General features: G+C 42.4%; 1 protein-coding gene across 3 annotated transcripts in view; it reads right to left on the reverse strand.

The window, feature by feature from the left end:
• PAK4 (p21 (RAC1) activated kinase 4) overlaps positions 1-18,407 on the reverse strand; it is a 238,343-nt gene that overhangs the window by 84,825 nt on the left and 135,111 nt on the right. For all 3 annotated transcript variants that reach the window (XM_085624978.1, XM_085624979.1, XM_085624977.1), the window contains exon 2: positions 12,466-12,690. In XM_085624978.1, the coding sequence (XP_085481104.1) occupies positions 12,466-12,669 (204 nt within the window). In that variant the 5' untranslated portion in view covers positions 12,670-12,690. The remainder of the gene's footprint in view (positions 1-12,465; positions 12,691-18,407) is intronic.

The following is an 18,407-nucleotide window of genomic DNA, read 5'->3' on the forward strand; positions in this document are numbered from 1 at the left end:
TTTTTGTGGGGAAAGAATTGTGTAGTGTTTTTCTTAGATGGAACAATACAGTGTTTTATCTAAGAGAAGCGAGTGTTTGTTTTGGGGTGGGGCCAGAGTTCTTAATGTTAATTATTTACATGAACATTACTCCGCAAACCAAAACCAAACCATGTCTGAGGTCTGTAAGTGTAACTGTGATTCAGCACAATGTATTTACTATTGAGAATCATTTCCAGTGATTAAAACGACACAAGACTGCTTGTTGATTTAAGAGTCTAAATCTCATTTATTCAGAGATGTGGCAATTATATTGACCATGAAGAAAAAAGGGGCAAACACGTGTTTCACGACTATGAGTTTGCTACATTATCGAGGAGTAATATTAAATATTATACAATTAGCCAAATGTCATACACAGAAATTGACCAAAGACCAGTAACAAAAAAATTTCAAACAAATAAAAATATTAAAAAAGCAATAACATTTTATACACACTCAAACTGCATAATTTAAGAAAAAAAAAAACACTTTAAATTATTCTCAACAGTAAATACATGGCGTCTCACTTACAGACCTCCACCATAGTCTGGTTTTAGTTGCATAATTTTTTGTGTTAAGGGGTAGGTACTGCATAGTTCTCAAGGTCTGATCTGTGACCACTTAAGCCTTTTCCCATTCTTTTGTTTCGTATTTCGTCACAAACGTTTGTGGTTTTTGGAGGCCAGAGTCGACAGAGCATCATATCACATGACAGGGTTATTTTCTAATCCGAGAGCGAGAATTATGCACTCTGTGCAGCACTCCACACCAGAGTTTCGAAAACATAAATATGTGGTTAAAAGGCATGTCCTTGTACTGTAGAAATCCAGTCCACCACCTCTACAGTTCGAGCCTATCTCCTATACACTCCGAGTACTTCAGTATTTTATACTATCAAACATCCTCTTTCATAATTATGGTGAGACATTGGGCATAATACTGGAAATGTTATAATTTTTATGTCCCAGTGCTCAGCAGATCGCTAATACTATGGGCAAGGTTGGTGCCCCTCCCAATAAGGGAACTGAATGCTGGCTGGAAATCGCTCAAGAACATTGTACGCTGTAGACTGTGTGACTATCGCTGGACCCACTTACTCTGCTGCTGCCCGACATTACACAATGCCCGCCTGTAGTAAGTGTTATGTATTGTGTATTACTCAATATTGCTGTGGTTACTTTAAGGTATCTTAGTAGTGTAAGTGTTCTATGTGACTCGTTGATTCTATAATGTTTACAGGATAGAGGCTGGTGGAACAGAAATGCACTGATTAAAATAACCAATAGACAAGCTGACATTATTCGTGAAAACAAACATAACAATTTAATTGAAAATTTGGGTTCAGATTGGTTTGGTGTCTGCGACAATATTTGCACTCAAACTAGTTCTTCGAGTCACTCATCTCCTAGTCATTCAGATCAATCTGATAGAGGTGATTCTAATGTAACATCACATCAAATCTCACCTTGTTCTACATCTCATAAAGGAGAAGGTGATGGTAGTTGTGGCACTTTTGCTGGTTCGAGAATAAGGTCAGCACCTCTCCGTTTCCGTGACTACGTTATGACTTAATTCTTCAGTTTATTTATTTATTTATTTTTCTTTGTGGTTTACATTTCATTGTCATATTTCTCAAAGAAATTTGTATTCTCATAGTCTGAGTCAATTTCTATCTTGTGAAAAAAGGGAGGGTGTGTAGTAAGTGTTATGTATTGTGTATTACTCAATATTGCTGTGGTTACTTTAAGGTATCGTAGTAGTGTAAGTGTTCTATGTGACTCGGTCTGATTCTAGAATGTTGGTGTGACATCCAGATGAAGATTGAGTCACTGGAAGAGAAAGTCGTGGGTCAACTGTTTTGGAATAAACTTTATTACTTTCAACTTAATCCGATGTCCTGGAAGTTATTTGGATCATCTTTAAAGGAACCCTTACTACACCGCCGTACACTCCTGAGGCCAATCTCTTTACACCATGGCACACAATATGGCACAGAGACTCAAAACCTATTTTCCTTGCAACAGTACCAGACCAGGCCAAAAGTGAAAAGTCATACATCTGGCATGGACATAGCAAAGGACAAATTTACGGAAATCACACCTCAACTGCCGGACTCTGCCCCGCCCTCTAGCAGTGAGCAGCCCAGTACTCAGAAGTTAGCACCTTCACTTAATTTGGTTTTAGTACAACTGTCAAATGCATTGAAATATATTCATGTACGAACAAACGTTTTATACAGTTTTATCTACCATACAAATTTTTAGCTTGCGATTGTTGATATTTTTGTAATGGTTTTTAGTAATTATACAATAACGTTTATTTTGAATTTGCTGAGCAGAACGCAGATGCGCCGAAGCGTTTGCTGTCATCCTAGCAACTCCTTAAAGTAGATATTACGAACTGGGAACGAAAACAATAATAAGAATCGACTCAAACCCAGGTTTATCCTGGAGGCTAGATCGCTGTCTTTCAATAAAATAAAAAAAATCACATCATAAGAGTAGCAAAAAGCAATGAAATTATTCATAAGAAATATTCAGCTTGTACCTCTCCAACACAGACTTCAGACTAGCCATCAAAATCTCTCACTTGTCGAGCTAACCAAAGGCTCATATGGATATATTCAAATATCACTTACACTTACCACAAGCCACCCAAACCAATGTTGCCTATCTGACCTGTGAAGCTGACCTGTGAAGCTGACTGACTGACTTTGAGTGAAGACCAGAGTCACATAATGACCTATTGTCATATAAAAGGGACAGCACATCAACTAAGCAGTCTACGTAGTAGACATACTGGTTGTGCACTCCAAGGCACACAATCGGTCCACACAATGCCAACCTGCTTAAAAAGTCCCTCAAAACAACTTGGAGAATGTTTGGAAACGTGCCATCTACAGAACTATCCGATATTACAAGAATCTCTTCCACGTTCAATCAGCAGAACCTGTTTTGCTAACATTGGAAAAGGTGAGTGAAACTATATTCTCCTCGGAATTCCCAAACAAACCACTATATTTTAAATTGTCAAGCTCTTCAAAGATCCCACCTCTCTAATGTATGCACTGCTCTATTACACTGGATCAAGTCCTCAATACCGTTTTCATTCTACATACTGCTGATGTGAAGCACTTGGTCCTTAGCCTATGATCTATGTGCTGTAATAATTCTAATGCAGCATTTCCCAAACTGTGGTTTGCGATCCACTGGTGAGTCCCATTCAGATTTTTGGTGGGTTGTAAAAGTCCAAGCAATAAATAAGGATGCTGTTAATTCTGTATTTATCTTGTCATATTTGCTGTGCTTCAAAGACAGGACAAATATCTGGCTAAATCTTCTGCAAAAATTGTGGTTTATTTTCTTACCATAGGGATTGGTGTTTACAAACTCTTCTCACTGCAGTTAACGAAATAAAATTAAATTATTTGATAACTTGCTGAGGTACGGGGTGTGTGAAAGGCTAAAGGATGTAACTTTTTCTAACGCAACACAATGTAAATACAGGTAAATGAACTGTACACATTCATCAGTTAGGAAAGCAAAAAAAGAAGACTTTTTTTTTTGTAATTGTGAAGTGTGATGGAAAGAAATATTTTAATAGGATCAAAACAAATAAATACACTTTACTTGGTGATACACAAATAATACATATTAAATAAAACCCAATTTTTATATATTATCACCTGTATTAAATATAGTTATATCAGTACTGTATGTGCAAATTTGGTGGCCATGTCAATGAAAATTGTGCTGTATGTAAATGGCAGTGCACTACCACACAATGTTTAGTTGCATTAAAAAAAGTATAAATAAATCAAAATAAACAATTAACCACCTCATGCCCGTTAAAGCTAGGTGGGTCTTGAAAGTTTGTACTACTTAAAATTGGGATGTGGTTTTAAAAGTTTCGGAAGCACTCATCTAGTGTAACAAGGCATGACTTACTCACTGGGATACAAAGCCAGGAATAAGGGTGAGATTTATGGGTGGAATCAAGACTGCAAACTATTCAAAGAATTCATGCCGGATCCATTCCGGGTATGAAACATGAAGCTCGCTTTTTGTTTCTCTCAAACCAAGCTCTCTGATCCAAGGATTTTCAACCTACAAGTCCAGCTAAACCAGTTATTGTTTTTTATCTTGCAATCTTTCTTTGGCAGTTTCCACAACAAAACTGACTGGGCCAACTCTGGGTCTGCTGCTGCTGATCTCATCACGATGCTTGCCCTGGCTGGCTGTGAACCACAAGAGAACGAAGCTGCTTCCTGCTTGGGGCGTTTTCTCAGGCTACGCAGCATTTACTTCTCTGTGCGCACACTAAGAGAATCTTAGGCCTGTACCTTCCTGGCTATCCATGGTATTGAATGTTAAGGCATTTACATGCAATCATATATATTATAATCAAAAACACAGAACTGGCACGGATAGGGTTTTGATTTATACCTCATAACTTAATAACAAATGTCAAACACATAGTGAATCCCAAAAGCTGTGATGCATACATCTTGACCCATGACAAAGTAGGACTAGAGGGCGCGAGGGGCAGTATTTGAGTGACTTGGGTTTGGGCTTGCCTGCGGGGTGAGCCGGGACCGGCGGGTTGTGGATTGGGCCTGTCTGTATCCAGGAATATTCTGTTTTCGGGAGTGACTCCCTGCCCCCTGGCCATCAGATGGGTTTTCCTGGTTGGACCTCTGGCTCCCGGGCAGCCCTGCCACCCCTAACCCCCACTTGCAATGCCCCTTTGGGTGTGTGCGAGGCACCCAGGGAAAATTGCCTCGTTCTGTGGCCTCGGCCTCTGTTCCCTGCAGAGCCCAGTGGGTGGGAGAACGACTTGTGCTGTGTTTTGGGGTCTTTGAGGGTGTTGTGTTTTTTCTGCCCGTGACTGTGGGTATGGTCTCTTGTCCTGTATGCAACTGGCACTGTTGGAGACTGTTTGGGTTGGGCTCTTGGTTTCTGTAGACTGGGTGCTATTTGGACTGCTGTTTTTCTGCCCGTTACTGTTTAGGGGTCTGTCCAAGTTTCCTCTGTGCTGTGCTTGGGCGTGCAGGGGTGGTCCCCCGGCACCCCTCTCCTTTTGGGTCTTTAAGGGTTGGAGGGTCAGGCTGCACCTTCAGAGGCTGAGGGGTGTGTTTGTGGAACTGCTGGGTCTGCTTTGGAACTGTGTTTGGGGTGTGTGGCCCTTGTTTTTGGCTGGAGCGGGAATTTGTTGGGATGCAAGAACAGCAGTGTTTGAGTGGCTAGGCCTGCCTGTGAGGTGAACCTGGACCGGCAGGGTGTGGATTGGGCCAGTCTGTCCAGTGAGAATCTGTTCTTTAGGGGCAGCTCTCTGCCCCCGGTCGTCAGCCAGGGCCTTCCTGGTTGGCCCTCTGGCTCCCAGGTGGCCTAGGGTCCTCTCCCCCACCCCTTCTACCTGCCGTGTCCCTTGGGGTGCCTCAGGACGGCCACCTCGGTCTCGTGGTCCGGCCACTCTGTGCCCTGCAGGGCCCAGTGGGCAGGGGTTGGGGGTGGGAGCCAGACTTGTGTTGTTTTTTTGAGTCTTTGGAGGTGCTGTTTTTTTCTGCCCGTGATAATTTGAGTTTGGTCTCTTGTCCTGTGTGCAATGGGTAACTTTGAAGTCTGCATTTTATTGCTCATGTCTGTTTGAGTTGGGCTCTTGGTTTCTGTGATTTGGATGCTGTTTGTCTACCTGCAGCTGTTTGGGGATCTGTCCTGGTTTCCCATGTGCTGTTCTTGGGCATGCTGGGGTGGCCCCCTGGCACCTCCCCTCCTTTTGGGTCTATTGAAGGATGAAGGGGCGGGTTGCACCCTCGAAGGCTGAGCAGAGTGTGTTTGTGGGACTGATGAGTCTGCTTTGGGGTTGGAGTTGTGTTTGATGAGTGTATTTGGCCCTCGTTTTTGGCAGGGAGTGGGGGGGGATTTGTTGGGGTGCATGAGGGGCAGTGTGAGTGGCTTGGATTTGGGCCTGCCTGCGGGGTGGGCCGGGCAGGCGAAGTGTGGATTGGACTAGTCTGTGTCTGGGGAGATTCTGTGGCCATCAACTTGCGCTTGAGGTCATACATTCCCCATATAAGTTTGCAATTGAATGTTACATCAGTCCTCCAATAGGCTGCTGTATCTGGTGTTTCTATTGGGCTTAGGGTTAGGTTTCGGATTGGCTGATAGGTCTGGGATCTGACTGGTCCCTAGGGTAGTGATTCTATTGGGCTTAGGCTTAGGGTTCAGATTGGTGGATAGGTCTAGGACTTTGAGTGGCTCCTGGGGCTAAGGTTTCTATTGGTCAAGGGCTTAGGATTTGTTCTGATTAGCTGCTAGGACTAGGGCAATGCTTGCCTGTAAGGGCATGGTTTCCTATTGGGCTTAGGGCTAGTGATGAGATTGATGAGGGTTAGGGTTCCCATTGACCGAAAGGGGGTCACCTGACCACTAGGGTTGGCTCTTCTCCATATAACCATCATACTTAAACATAAATGAACAGCATACCCCTGTGCAGTTATTTGGATTATATGTATCTATATTCCTTTGAATAAATGTGTACAATAATTATTATATAGCTATTCGTATGGTCTGCACAACAAATATACATATTGCCTATAGTTATATTATTCTATGTTTAACTTGTATATAGGTCATTGCATAGATAAGTACATGTTTATCATAACTATTTATCTACAATTGCTTCACTATTGAATTATTAAAAGGAAAAATATATAAAAACAAATAAATTAGCTTAAAGTACATCAACAATTGAAAGTCTGATTTTATTAAATACAACTTAAATCTAGCTACATTACCTTCCTTATACATATATACCTTCCATGTACTTCTGTATCTTTATATATATATTACTTTACACCTAATTCAGCATCTCCAAAGCACTACCATATACCTCTCTCAATAACTATATCCTCTACATATATACCTTCCATGTACTTATGTATTTTTATATCTATAACTTTACTCCTAATTCAGCATCTCCAATGCACTATCATATATATCTTTCAATATATCCTCTAGATCCACTCCGACTCATCCCAAACCTCATTCTACTAATCGCCAATGCACTCCCTATTTCTCACACTATACCTCTCTCAATATATCCCCTACCTCCACTCTCTGACTCACCCTTAACCCCATCCCCAAAATAACCCTTTCTAGACTCTTCCCTCCACTACTGCTCCTTGCATCATCTCAAACCTTTTACTATTCAAATCTTCAAAACGAGTCTTCTATCCCTCCACTATCCTTTTCAATCCAACTAACAGACTCACATGTCCACTCCTCTAATAAATTTCATATTTCCCTAAACTGATTCGCCACTAATCCTTTTTGGGTTCTAGAGTACCATGCTACTCGCCGAAAAACGCTTCAACGCCTCATCAGGGGTAGTAAGCACTATATAAATGCAATTACAATTAGCTCTTAAAATGAACGGAAGGTAATGTTGATACACTTTCAAAACAGCCCGATAGAGGGAGCACACCCATCAAAAAAAGAAAAGAGCTAATTAACTTCACAGTCCTCAAGAAAGAGAAAATAGGTTCTCTCAAAAGGTTTGCTTAATAATCCGATTAAGGGCCACATCATTTAGGGACAATTCACAATATGAAAAGACGGTCAAGAAAACACGAGTGCATCAAAAATAAGTAAACATGTAAAGTGCTCACAAATATTTTAAAACCTATTTAAAAGCAAAATGGCAAATGGTACATTTACAGAACGCATTTAAGGAAGACAAAGAAATCAATCCCCAGTCACCACAATAATAATGGCATGGGTCAGAAGTGAGTGTAGTTGTATTGTGGCCTTCAGTCCCGAGAGTATGAATTTACCTATAAGCAGCCATGTGAATGAGAAACAAAAGAAAGTGATGCATCTAAGAGCAGGGGAAATAAAACTGCTCTCTCATCGGTCAGGGGAAGGAAGAACAAACGAGGTTTTCTGCCAGGGATCCTACAAGGCGAAGCCTCACAGAGACAACGTTTAGCAGCATCACTGATAAAGGCATGTATGTATAATTTCACTCTTCCTCAGTCTGTTAGACAAGTTAGTTCCCCAACCAATGCAGACTCCATCAGGTCAGCATTAACTCAGTGTAGGAAGGAGTTCCCAGTTTGACCTGTAATCAGTATCTGCAACTACTGGGGTTAGCGGTCAAGTAACTCTGACAAAAGTGTTCTTCCCAGATCAGATTCCTTATCACCAAAGTTAGGATGAAATGCAGACTCTCTCAATTGGAAAAAACTCAGGCCCTAGAAACTAGGCCTGCACGCTCACTTAATATCTTATTCGACTTTTGCATTTACTCTACGACTTTACCTCCTACCAGTGTGATGTCAATAAATACATGTTTTTCTCAAACACTTGGCTAAAGCTGTTATTTAGAAGGAGGCTTCAAATGTAACACTAACATTTGGGGGTTGCTAGAATCTCTTAAGAGCTCCAGCTTGCCAGCCTTTTGCTCCCTGGTACTGACCCTTCTATAAACGTCGCCACTTACCCCAAATTTGGTTCTGGCAGCCACTACTCTTTAATAGTTTGACTCCTCATCCATTTCACTCCTTAGTAACTCTACCCCCTCCAACGCTTGGCACATTCCTTGACCACGGCTGTCAGGTGTTGTTTGGTATCACTGCTCAAGGCACTCACTCTACTCCCAGCCTGGGCACAAGGATTCCTCTTATTTAACTGATGCTTTGCTAGTATCATGAAGCCATTTATAGGGTGCCTTATGCTTGCCAACTTCTTAACATATCATTTCCAATGCCATGACATGTTTTTCCACTAACCTGTAGCCATTCTGATTGCCTGGGATACTATCTTTCTTCTTGATCCCTGTTCTAGGCCAATGTACTTTTCTCATCGATTCTCTCATTTAACCCTTTACCTATCCAAATACAATGCAGTTAAGTTTATGGAGCTCGCTCTCCTCTCTGTTCCTGTCTGAATTTAATGCATCCCCCATCCCCCCCCGATATTCTTTCTCCTGTAAAAGATGGCTTCTAGTATTCCCTCCTAGACAAGGACCACCTCTTAGATTGTGTTACTTAACTTTTCAATCACAATCGGCAAAGTCAACTACAATACACTGGAACACCGCATGAGTATCAGAGGCAAGGCAAGGCGAGGCGTCCTTCTTTGCCACCGGACGCCTAGTGATGAAAGTCAGATATTGCACCTCAACACAGTCAGTCTCTACGTACAATCCGGCTCAATAATAGTCACAAAACAAATTCATACATTTAGTCTCAAGTCTAAGAACGAAATACTTCAGTGCCACTGTGCACCAATACAACGATACACAAAATCTTAAAATTTCCGCCTTAAACGGGTGTCTCAAACCTATGAAACTGCGTCTTGCAACTTCAAGTCTGGATGTTAGAACGTTTCCTCCAGCTAAAGCAACGGAAAAATGTATGTACCCTCCTATCAGTCAAAAGAAAATTCCTCCTTTATGAAATCATTCAACCTGAAGGGTATCTCCTATCACACCACTCCCTGCAGCCAAATCCCTAGGGCTCATGTTAGATTCGCACCACACACATTCGGATTGTCAACAAAGGGGAAAGCCTACCAATTTTCAGCTACAAGCTCTGAAGAAAATCTGCGATCTCATTCCCCAGAACATCTCAGAACAGCAGTATACTGATTTGTCATATTCGGATTTAACTATTGCAAATCCATTCTAGCCAGGGACAATTTTTGCTCTATACTCCCACTCAAAGATAACATTTGCTTAGCAGCCAAGATTATACTCTGAAAACAGGTTCTACCATTTCCCTCGCATACCTCAAGACCTAAACGTGCTTCTGAAAGATGCAAGATTCAAACTATGCTCCTTTGCCACAAGGACATAAAACATAATAGGAAGCACTGTTCCTAGAAGTGATCCAATTTCAAAACGCCCACCGCAAGAAAACAATTCTTCTCAGGAACAGCTGTGTAGGATTGAAATTCCCTTATCCTTCTTAGAACGCTAACCCCATTTATCTTCTTCGGGAAACACCACAAGCCACACCTACTCAAATAGTTCCTCAACTAAAATCAACATCTTCAACATGAAGATTAAGACATTATCTTTCCAAGTTCTACTCTCCTACATCAGCTGTTGGTTTCATGTTGACATGGTCATGTTGATCCCTTACCCACATTTTGGTCTAACCCAGCTATTTGTTACATTTACATGTAAAATGCCTTAATTTGTGCTCTAGAAAGTTCAAACAAATGGCATTTACCCACCTCCCTTAATAGTGCTCTCGCTCCATTCAACAAGAGTACTCCTTATACACTTTGCCTCCTTATACCTCCAACATCTGCCCACAACTGCCTCTGAAGTCCTTTTTTCTCTTGCTATTCACCTTTTAAACCTTAATAAGCGTGAGATAATTTCTCCACTATATTTTGCCTTTTTGGAAACTGAGGAATACTTTGCGGTTACCACACAACAACTAGCTGTATTTCTATTACGTTCTTGAGCTTCTTTATTGTGTTTATTCTCCTACACTACTACGGTTACTGATAAGCACGGAATTGACATGCACTTCATGAATCTGTTATTCCAAACCGTCCAGATGGGCCAATCAGTTTAACTTTTGCTTCTGGCATAAGATTTGCATGTTAAGGACTAGGATTCCTGCTAGGCCGACTCAGCCTTTCATACTTCAGACATTAGTAACTTTGTTACCATTAAATTTGGTAATAAGCAGCCCATCTAATTTATAGGCTTAGAAAAAGCAGAAAGGTGGTGTAAGGCGTCGTATGAAACAATGTATTATATAAAATATGTTAGTGCTTCCCAGCCCGATTTACCATCTGTCAAATTTGACCGAATTCCCTTACAGAATCATGTCTTACAAGTATGTGCAGAAGGGAACAATTAAGATCCCCTTACTGCAGCAACGCCGAGGATCCTCAAATGCTGAACGTCTGAGCTGAAGCGTATTTAAAAAAAAAACTTTTTCTGCCACGTTAACCATTTCTGCAGGGTACAACCCCTACACAATCATATCTTGGCGCTTTAATAACACGAGTAACTGAAATAGCCTTAACTCCCAAAGCTGTTCTTTGACCAAAATTTGAATGCCTTTATTAAAAGACATGTGAACGCTGAAGATTTAGTTTTCTCTGCTTTTTGCTAGTTCAATTAGCTTTACAACTTTTTTTTTTTTGCAACCTTCTTGAACGTCGATTGAAAGGTTTGTGGTGTGCAAAAATTTTAGCTTTGGGACATCTATGTTAAAATTGTTACCTCTGCTGTGAATTTATGTCACGTGCATCCTTGTTAACCCTTTCTCCTCTCTTCCACTGGACACTCTCCACTTTCCCCATTCTTCTTTTTCACCCTTATTTATCCTGTGCTGACCCCGGACACAAAGTCTTGCAAGACAGTTTTTTTTGTTTTGTTTAGTTATCCACTGTGTGGTTGGTGCCTTTACTGTCCAATAACACACAGACGTCTATGCTTTTCTCTTACCTACCGGTGGTCTCCTCCACCAGCCTCAGTGTGTGCCCTCATCACCCCTCCCTGTACACATCCTCACAACCTCCTTGTGTGCCTTCCTCATGTCTCACTCTAACTACTTCAACAGCTTCACTGGGTGCCCTCCGCTCACTGCTGCTGCTCTTCCCTCATCACCTTTTTCATCTGTCCTCCCACGCCATTTTCTCTAAATTCCTTTCCCATCTTCTTTCCCGTTGATCTTCATCAAGTGCATGGCTCCCCTATTACCTGCGGCACTCTGTGTCATTTTCTTCTCTGCACCACATCCTGGCTAAAAAAACATCGACAAAGCAATTAGATCTAGCATAGACAAGACCTATTGGCTTTGCCAATGCTTGTTCCTCTTTACACTCTTGTAGCACTTCATCTACATTTAGGGCTATCTTTCCTCACTTGTTAGTCATTAGTATGGCATTTCAACAGTCCTTGGCAGAAGACCTTCGCTTTATTGCATCCTACCCTCTTGCCACTATAGTCCCCAGCTAAACACCCATGTAAACGTAGGGGATTCCCGCAATTTCATTTGTCAATGTAATGTTCTCCCACTTAGAAGAGAGTCCGAGTGCCGTAAAACAAATTCCTGGCACAGTGCCACTCCGTTTCATCCCTGGCATAGGGCCGTTCAGCGTGATTCCACGCACTGGGACATTTCGTGTGTGTCCTGGCACGGTCCCAGATTACTCAATTCAAAATTGCTTCCTCCTCCCTTGTTGCTGGGCCCGCCTTCCCTCCAGCAGGATCTGCTCCCTCTTCTAATACACACCCCTCTTTTAACCCTCCAAAGGACCAGCCTTCCTCTACTGCTCATGCTCTCCCCACTTCTGAATTTCCTATGCTTCTTTGCACCAACTCTTGTGGCGACTCATCTGTGGTTAGTCTATTTAATGCAAGTGTGGGTGGAGGTCAGCTTTAGTGCAAGAGTAAAGAAAACGTTTAAAGTACCTTCTGCTTGCCATGCTGGATGGTGGTGATGCAGGCGGGGTCCACCAGGGGCTTTGGTCGTTTGGCATACTCCTCGATGATGCCCTGCCATTGCCGTGGCAACCCAGTGAACTTCTGCTCCTGCTCATCAAAGCCTGTATGTACTCGGTGCTCAAAATTAGAAGGCGCTGAGATCTCTACGCGTTTTTTCTTCTTGCTGAACATGTTGTAGGGACACAACTATGCCTGTAAGAGAAGAGAAGTGTAAACAAATGTATAAACAGGTCACACCAACAAAATGATGAAAGAAGCTATCAGTCAGACTAAAGGCGGAGCAATGCTATAGGCTTGAGCGAAGTAAAGAGGATGGGTGTAGGCCAGGACATATGCTTCAGAGTTTAAAGGATTCGAGACTTGGATTTGACCACCCTGTACAAATGAGGTGAGACTATAATGCCGGTAACAGTGGAGAGGCTGCAAGTATGTAACAGTGCAAGACAATTAAAGTTTCATAAGGAAGCACCAAACGCAAGTTAATGAAATACCTTAGAATGAGAACTAGTTGGTCAGTTCAGAACCATGTATAACGAACAACAAACTTGATCTCTGAAAAGAAGGTATTAGAGAAGGGGCAACTGGTTAATCCCATGACTTCACTCCCCCATTGTAGATTTCTTGTCCCGCAGCTATTAAAAACACACATTTTCAAGGCATCAGATTGCTAACATGTTTTATTTAATGAAAGAACACTTATGATAAATTGGAAATTACACTCTAGCCTGCCAAGGACACCGCTTCAAACAAGGGACAGGAAGGGAATATTATTGACATTTTTCTATTACAGTACTGACAAATCCAAGAGATTAAGCTACGTTATTGTGTTCCCCTTATAGGAGAGGGCCAGGTGACAAGACATTCCCACACTGTGGGATCCAGAACATGCTTATTGAAGTGCTTACCTTGTTGTTGCTAAAGGATACAGTTTGACAAAGTGAGGCAATTTGTTGAGCGCCTATACGAAAATCACATCGCTTGACGATACTCTTTATTATAAGTATTACTGAACTACAATCTGCACTTATTACAACATTATGTATGGGTCCTGCTGTGTAGGATTTTGCGCAGGAAAAAGGGTAGCTTGAGATCTTATTGGAAAGAGTGAAGGTGATTGATTTTAAGCGAAGGTCATTTATTATACGCAATAACAAACCACACAAAGGCGATTTTAACTACCTGTCTCACAAACGTATTCAAAGGCATATGGGGTTATTTGACCCGCCCTGAACTAGATTACACTTAGAAATCCTTCTGTGATTTTACTCAAGTGGTCGTATGAGAGAATGGTCCATTTCCATATGGTTTTAACCGGGTTAATGTGGCAGCAAAGGTAAGTTTTTTTTATCCGTCAAAAAACCCATGCGCTTGGATGGATCATGAGTGATTGTTCTCCAAAGAATAGGGAATTTTGCATTGTTACGAAGTTACTACTGTAGTGTTTGCTTTGGTGTTGTCGATAATGGACTGTGGCGTTACTGAGAGTATACTGCTAATGTTGTAGTGCTATAGTTACATTCGTTCTAGTCTAGCATTGTGCTTGTGAAAAAGCTACGATGGTGGTGCAAGTAGTTTTTGACGCGGTGGCACCTGCTCTAAGCAGCAGACATAGTCGCGAAGCAGGGCTTGGAGGTTGTTAATAACCTCCAATAGATTATTGCCTTCCTTACTGTGCCAACGAGCACATATAGGGTATGTATTTGGCATGAGCACATTGAGATTAACACAAATACCCTACATAATAAGGGCAGAGGTGGTATTACAGCACAAACCGCAGCTACAGTAAGGAACATAAACCAGAGAAGTTGACTAAAGCATTTATACTTTGATGCTAATTTTAAAGATATGATCAGTGAAACAAGACAAATAAACAGGGTACATGGCAAATCCCAAGATGGACTTGTCACATTTTGGATGTGATCTGCGTTTTACGTATTGTTCCTCTCCAGTTTCATGGCGTGGGTCTTAGACTAGCTTTCACACACTAACAGAGCTTCATTTTTCCTTTGAAACAGCTGGGTGAAAGTACTTAAAAGTTGATTGTGTACCGTTTATTTATAAATTTTCAACAAAGCTTTGCTCAGATGTCAGGCAATCCAACCCTACAACAAGGCAACGAAAGTATTTAGCAGAGTTCTTTGCAACCTCAAATACTGGATAAGGTTCTGAATGCTGAAGTAAAACGGAACAGCTTAGTCTCCAGAAAGACTAATTACCTAAACACCAGAGGAATGGACACTCGGACCACTGATGATAATCATCTAGCACCCAGATTTACCGCCTTCCAGCATTCAGGAGATGCACCATGTGACATAACCAGGCCCTCAAAGACTAGTCTTAAAGGGGATCAAACATTCAGTCCTGTGCGCCTGACCAAAATGTGGAGACTAAAAAAACGGAGACCTGTGAATGCCATTAAATGAAGAAATGAATGGTCACAAAGTTTCTAGACTGCTTGAGTAAGTTTCCACAAAAAGGCTAACAAACCAATTTAGCAAATGCCCTCACCGCTTCAGAATATATTCCACACAGACCAGACAAGGTATCCTGAGGGAAGCATGCATTTCTACTGCACCTTTTTGTTTGTGAAGGGACCCAGCACTGCTGCCAAGACGATGGAGGAAGCAACAACTACTGTTGGCTGTCCCGCACCAGCAGCGAGGTGTAGGCCTGCGTATGTGTTTACCTTGCCCTGATGTGTGTTCGCAGTTACTGATGTCAGAGTTGTACCGCTTTGGTGTATGAGGGACGCGAAACAGTGTCAATACTAATACAGGTTTTGATTATGTAGGGAAGCTTGTATTATTGCAATCTGATAGGTTCCTATCCTGTGTGTGAAGGAAGCTGGTACTATTTGCTGCGACTGGTTTATCTATTCAATACATGAAGAAAGCTTCTACCGCTACTGGTTGTGCTTTACTGGTTGTATGTGTGCAGGCAACTTTCCGCGCTACCTGCGCTGCACCAATTTTAAGTTTGCACGGTTATTGATGCCTGATTTCTAGCTGATGAGATGCTATTGTATTGTATTTGCATATATATAGCGCTTACTACCCCCGACGAGGCGTCAAAGCACTTTTTTCTGCAAGTAGCACGCTACTCTGGAATGGCACGCTTGCACTGATGATGCTAATACTATGTACTCCTGTGTGGGAGAGAAACCAGGGAAGCTTTTCTTGCTGACTGCACTGAACCTGTTGTATGTGTGATGGAAGCTAGCACAGCTGTTGTCCTTGACGTACAGTACTGGCTGTATGAAAGAAAGGAGAATGCTGCCTGTGTTCCACCGGTTGTCTCTAATCAGAGTCTGCACTGCTAGTACTTCTGCTGTACACTACTTTTAGAGTGCCAATTAAATGTCTACCCCGCCTGTGCGCGGGAAAGCCCTGTACTGTAGCCGCCCACATTAGCATTTGGAAGGTAAGCGTGCCCTGCCTCCTCTGCAAACTCTCTTCGTAAAACAAAAGTCTTCAGATCCCTTCCCTCGCCTGTATATTTAAAACTTTAGGAAAGATCACGTCTTTTTTTCTGCGGATGTCGTCCTCCCCAGCCTTGGCAGCACCATCTGGCGTTTCAACCATCGTCCAGTTACAATACAAGCAGCACAGAGCTCGCTCCGAGGGTGGCCAACTTCCCTGAAAACAAACACTCTGAACACATGATCGAGATACCATCTTGAAAGGGAAAACGAATGGAGTCAGGCCACGAAGCATTGGGACATGGTGGCGGGCGTGGTTAGTGGTGGAAACTGACGAATCTCTGGAATTCTATGCAACTTCTGACTGACTGAAGACAGGGGAGCACGCGCCACCTGCCACGGCTTCACCGTCACCTGCAGACGTGTCAACCATGGCCTCCACCTGCTCTCAACCATTCTGCATAGATAGTGCGCAAGAACTCTGCTTTAGCTTAGGGAAAGGCGGGGAGGGGACGCTAGGTGGCACAATGCATTTACACATCCCCCGAGACCACCACTGCCGCAACCCTACAAGTTAACAACTGAAGAAGACATGCGTTAGGACCAAGCATGTGAGTTTCACCCGCGAGCCCAGAAGGCTCTGTCCCCCATAACATTCCCGAGGACGACCTAACATTTCTCCTTTGCTGAAATCCGAATTATCATATTCTTCCTACAAACTGCCTAGAATCATAATTAAAAACGCAAACAGGCCTGTTTACCCGACACAAACACAATGACTCCACTGGTAAGTAAGAGTGGGGGTGGGTGATAGAAACTACGAAGGCGAACACACAAGCAGGAACCATTATGCGAAAGAAAACCATTCACAAAATGTCTACCGCAAACGTGAACACAAAGGCCCTCGGGGGGAAAAACTGCTCTGACAAAGAATGCATGAACGAAAACTCAGATAAGAAACGCGCGCCTACGCATTTGTGGAGGGAATGTTTGTAGTACAGAGTTCAAGTTACTGATAGTAGTGATTACCGAAATCACAGCAAACTCCTTTATTATTGTGCTGCGTGTGGGTTTCTGACTGCAGACAAACAGAAACCCTGCAGGAGGTTCGGCCCCACCCGAAACAGCTCGTTGCCTTCCAATATTCCTGTCGACTCAACCGACTGCAGGCATTTTTGCTTTCCGAGGATACGAAAAAAAGGACTTATAATAACGGACTAAAAGCAAAGGTAGCTGGTGAGTGGTCGAGAGGAAATGGGGGCTGTGGACTAGAAGTCACAATGTGAGTAGCTTTGACTATCACTTGACAATGTGAAGGTTAAAACACATCCAGACTGTGGGGAGATAGCACAGAAAAGAGACACGGGAAATGGCCCAGTCTTTCAGCATGGCTTGACCACATGAAGAGCGTAATAAGGATTTCAAGGAGGTCCGCTATAAAACCCTTTTCCTTTCCATTTCATTTACTTCAACCTCCCACATAGATGCAATGCATCAGACTTTCACAAAGGAATCAGGTAGACTAGGTGGCTCTTCTGTAATGAACTTTAACTCGCTGTGTGGCAGATACCTCTGCCTCCAAAAAGCAGATTGGGGTATGTCTTTTGGATGAGGCAGACACCCGAGTACAATTTCAGAATTCACGCTTTTGAAGCATATGTGTCCACAGAAGGGGGAAAAAAAAACCACTGGCAAAGCCAATGGGTTTCACCTTTGTCACCTAGCCAATCACTTTTAGGTATACTGCACAGCGGATGCTGTGCAGCATGGCTAAAGTAAATAAATACACTTTTAGGCGGCCACCAATGAATTTTTGTAGGCATGTGCACCTACAAAGTGACGCTGTCCCTTTTTTGTTTTTACTTACAGATCAGAGTCGGATAGGTAACTAAAATCAAAAAGCACAAACGTGTTTTTTTAAACGGCTGCGGTAAGGGGTTTGGGAGCAATGGGGGACGAAGCAACAGGGGGTGTTGAAGCTAACACAGGGAGAGCATGGGACACAGAAGCAACAGAGAAGAGGATGGCGTACAATGAAGCAACACAGTAAGGGTGGGGTGGCAGATGAAACACAGATGCACAAGGACAAGCGCAACAGGGAGGGGATCAGGAGAAGTAAACCGGAACAGGCAGCAGCACAAGAAGAGAAAAGAATATGGGAGAGAGCCCTTAAAAACACATGCACTCAGAGTGCTCACATAAAAAAGAAAAACCAGCATTGGCATAGCCAATAGGTCTCGCCTTTGGGACCGTATAAGTATTTAGCCCAAGCTATTGGCTTTGCCATTGTGTTCAAGCTATGTTGTGGAGCATTGTGGCCGCTGTGCAGTATGTTAAAAAGTTAGAATAAAAAAAAGTCTTAAGCATTTTTTTTACCTTGTATATAACCAAGAAGACATTATGTACAACTGAACAACCTTATTTAAAAAGAATTAACATTAAAAGATTTCTTGTTTTGTGATTATTGTCCTACTACTTTGCCAGCAAAATT

Source organism: Triturus cristatus, chromosome 9, assembly GCF_964204655.1.
Source record: "Triturus cristatus chromosome 9, aTriCri1.1, whole genome shotgun sequence".
Taxonomy (NCBI): Eukaryota; Metazoa; Chordata; class Amphibia; order Caudata; family Salamandridae; genus Triturus; species Triturus cristatus.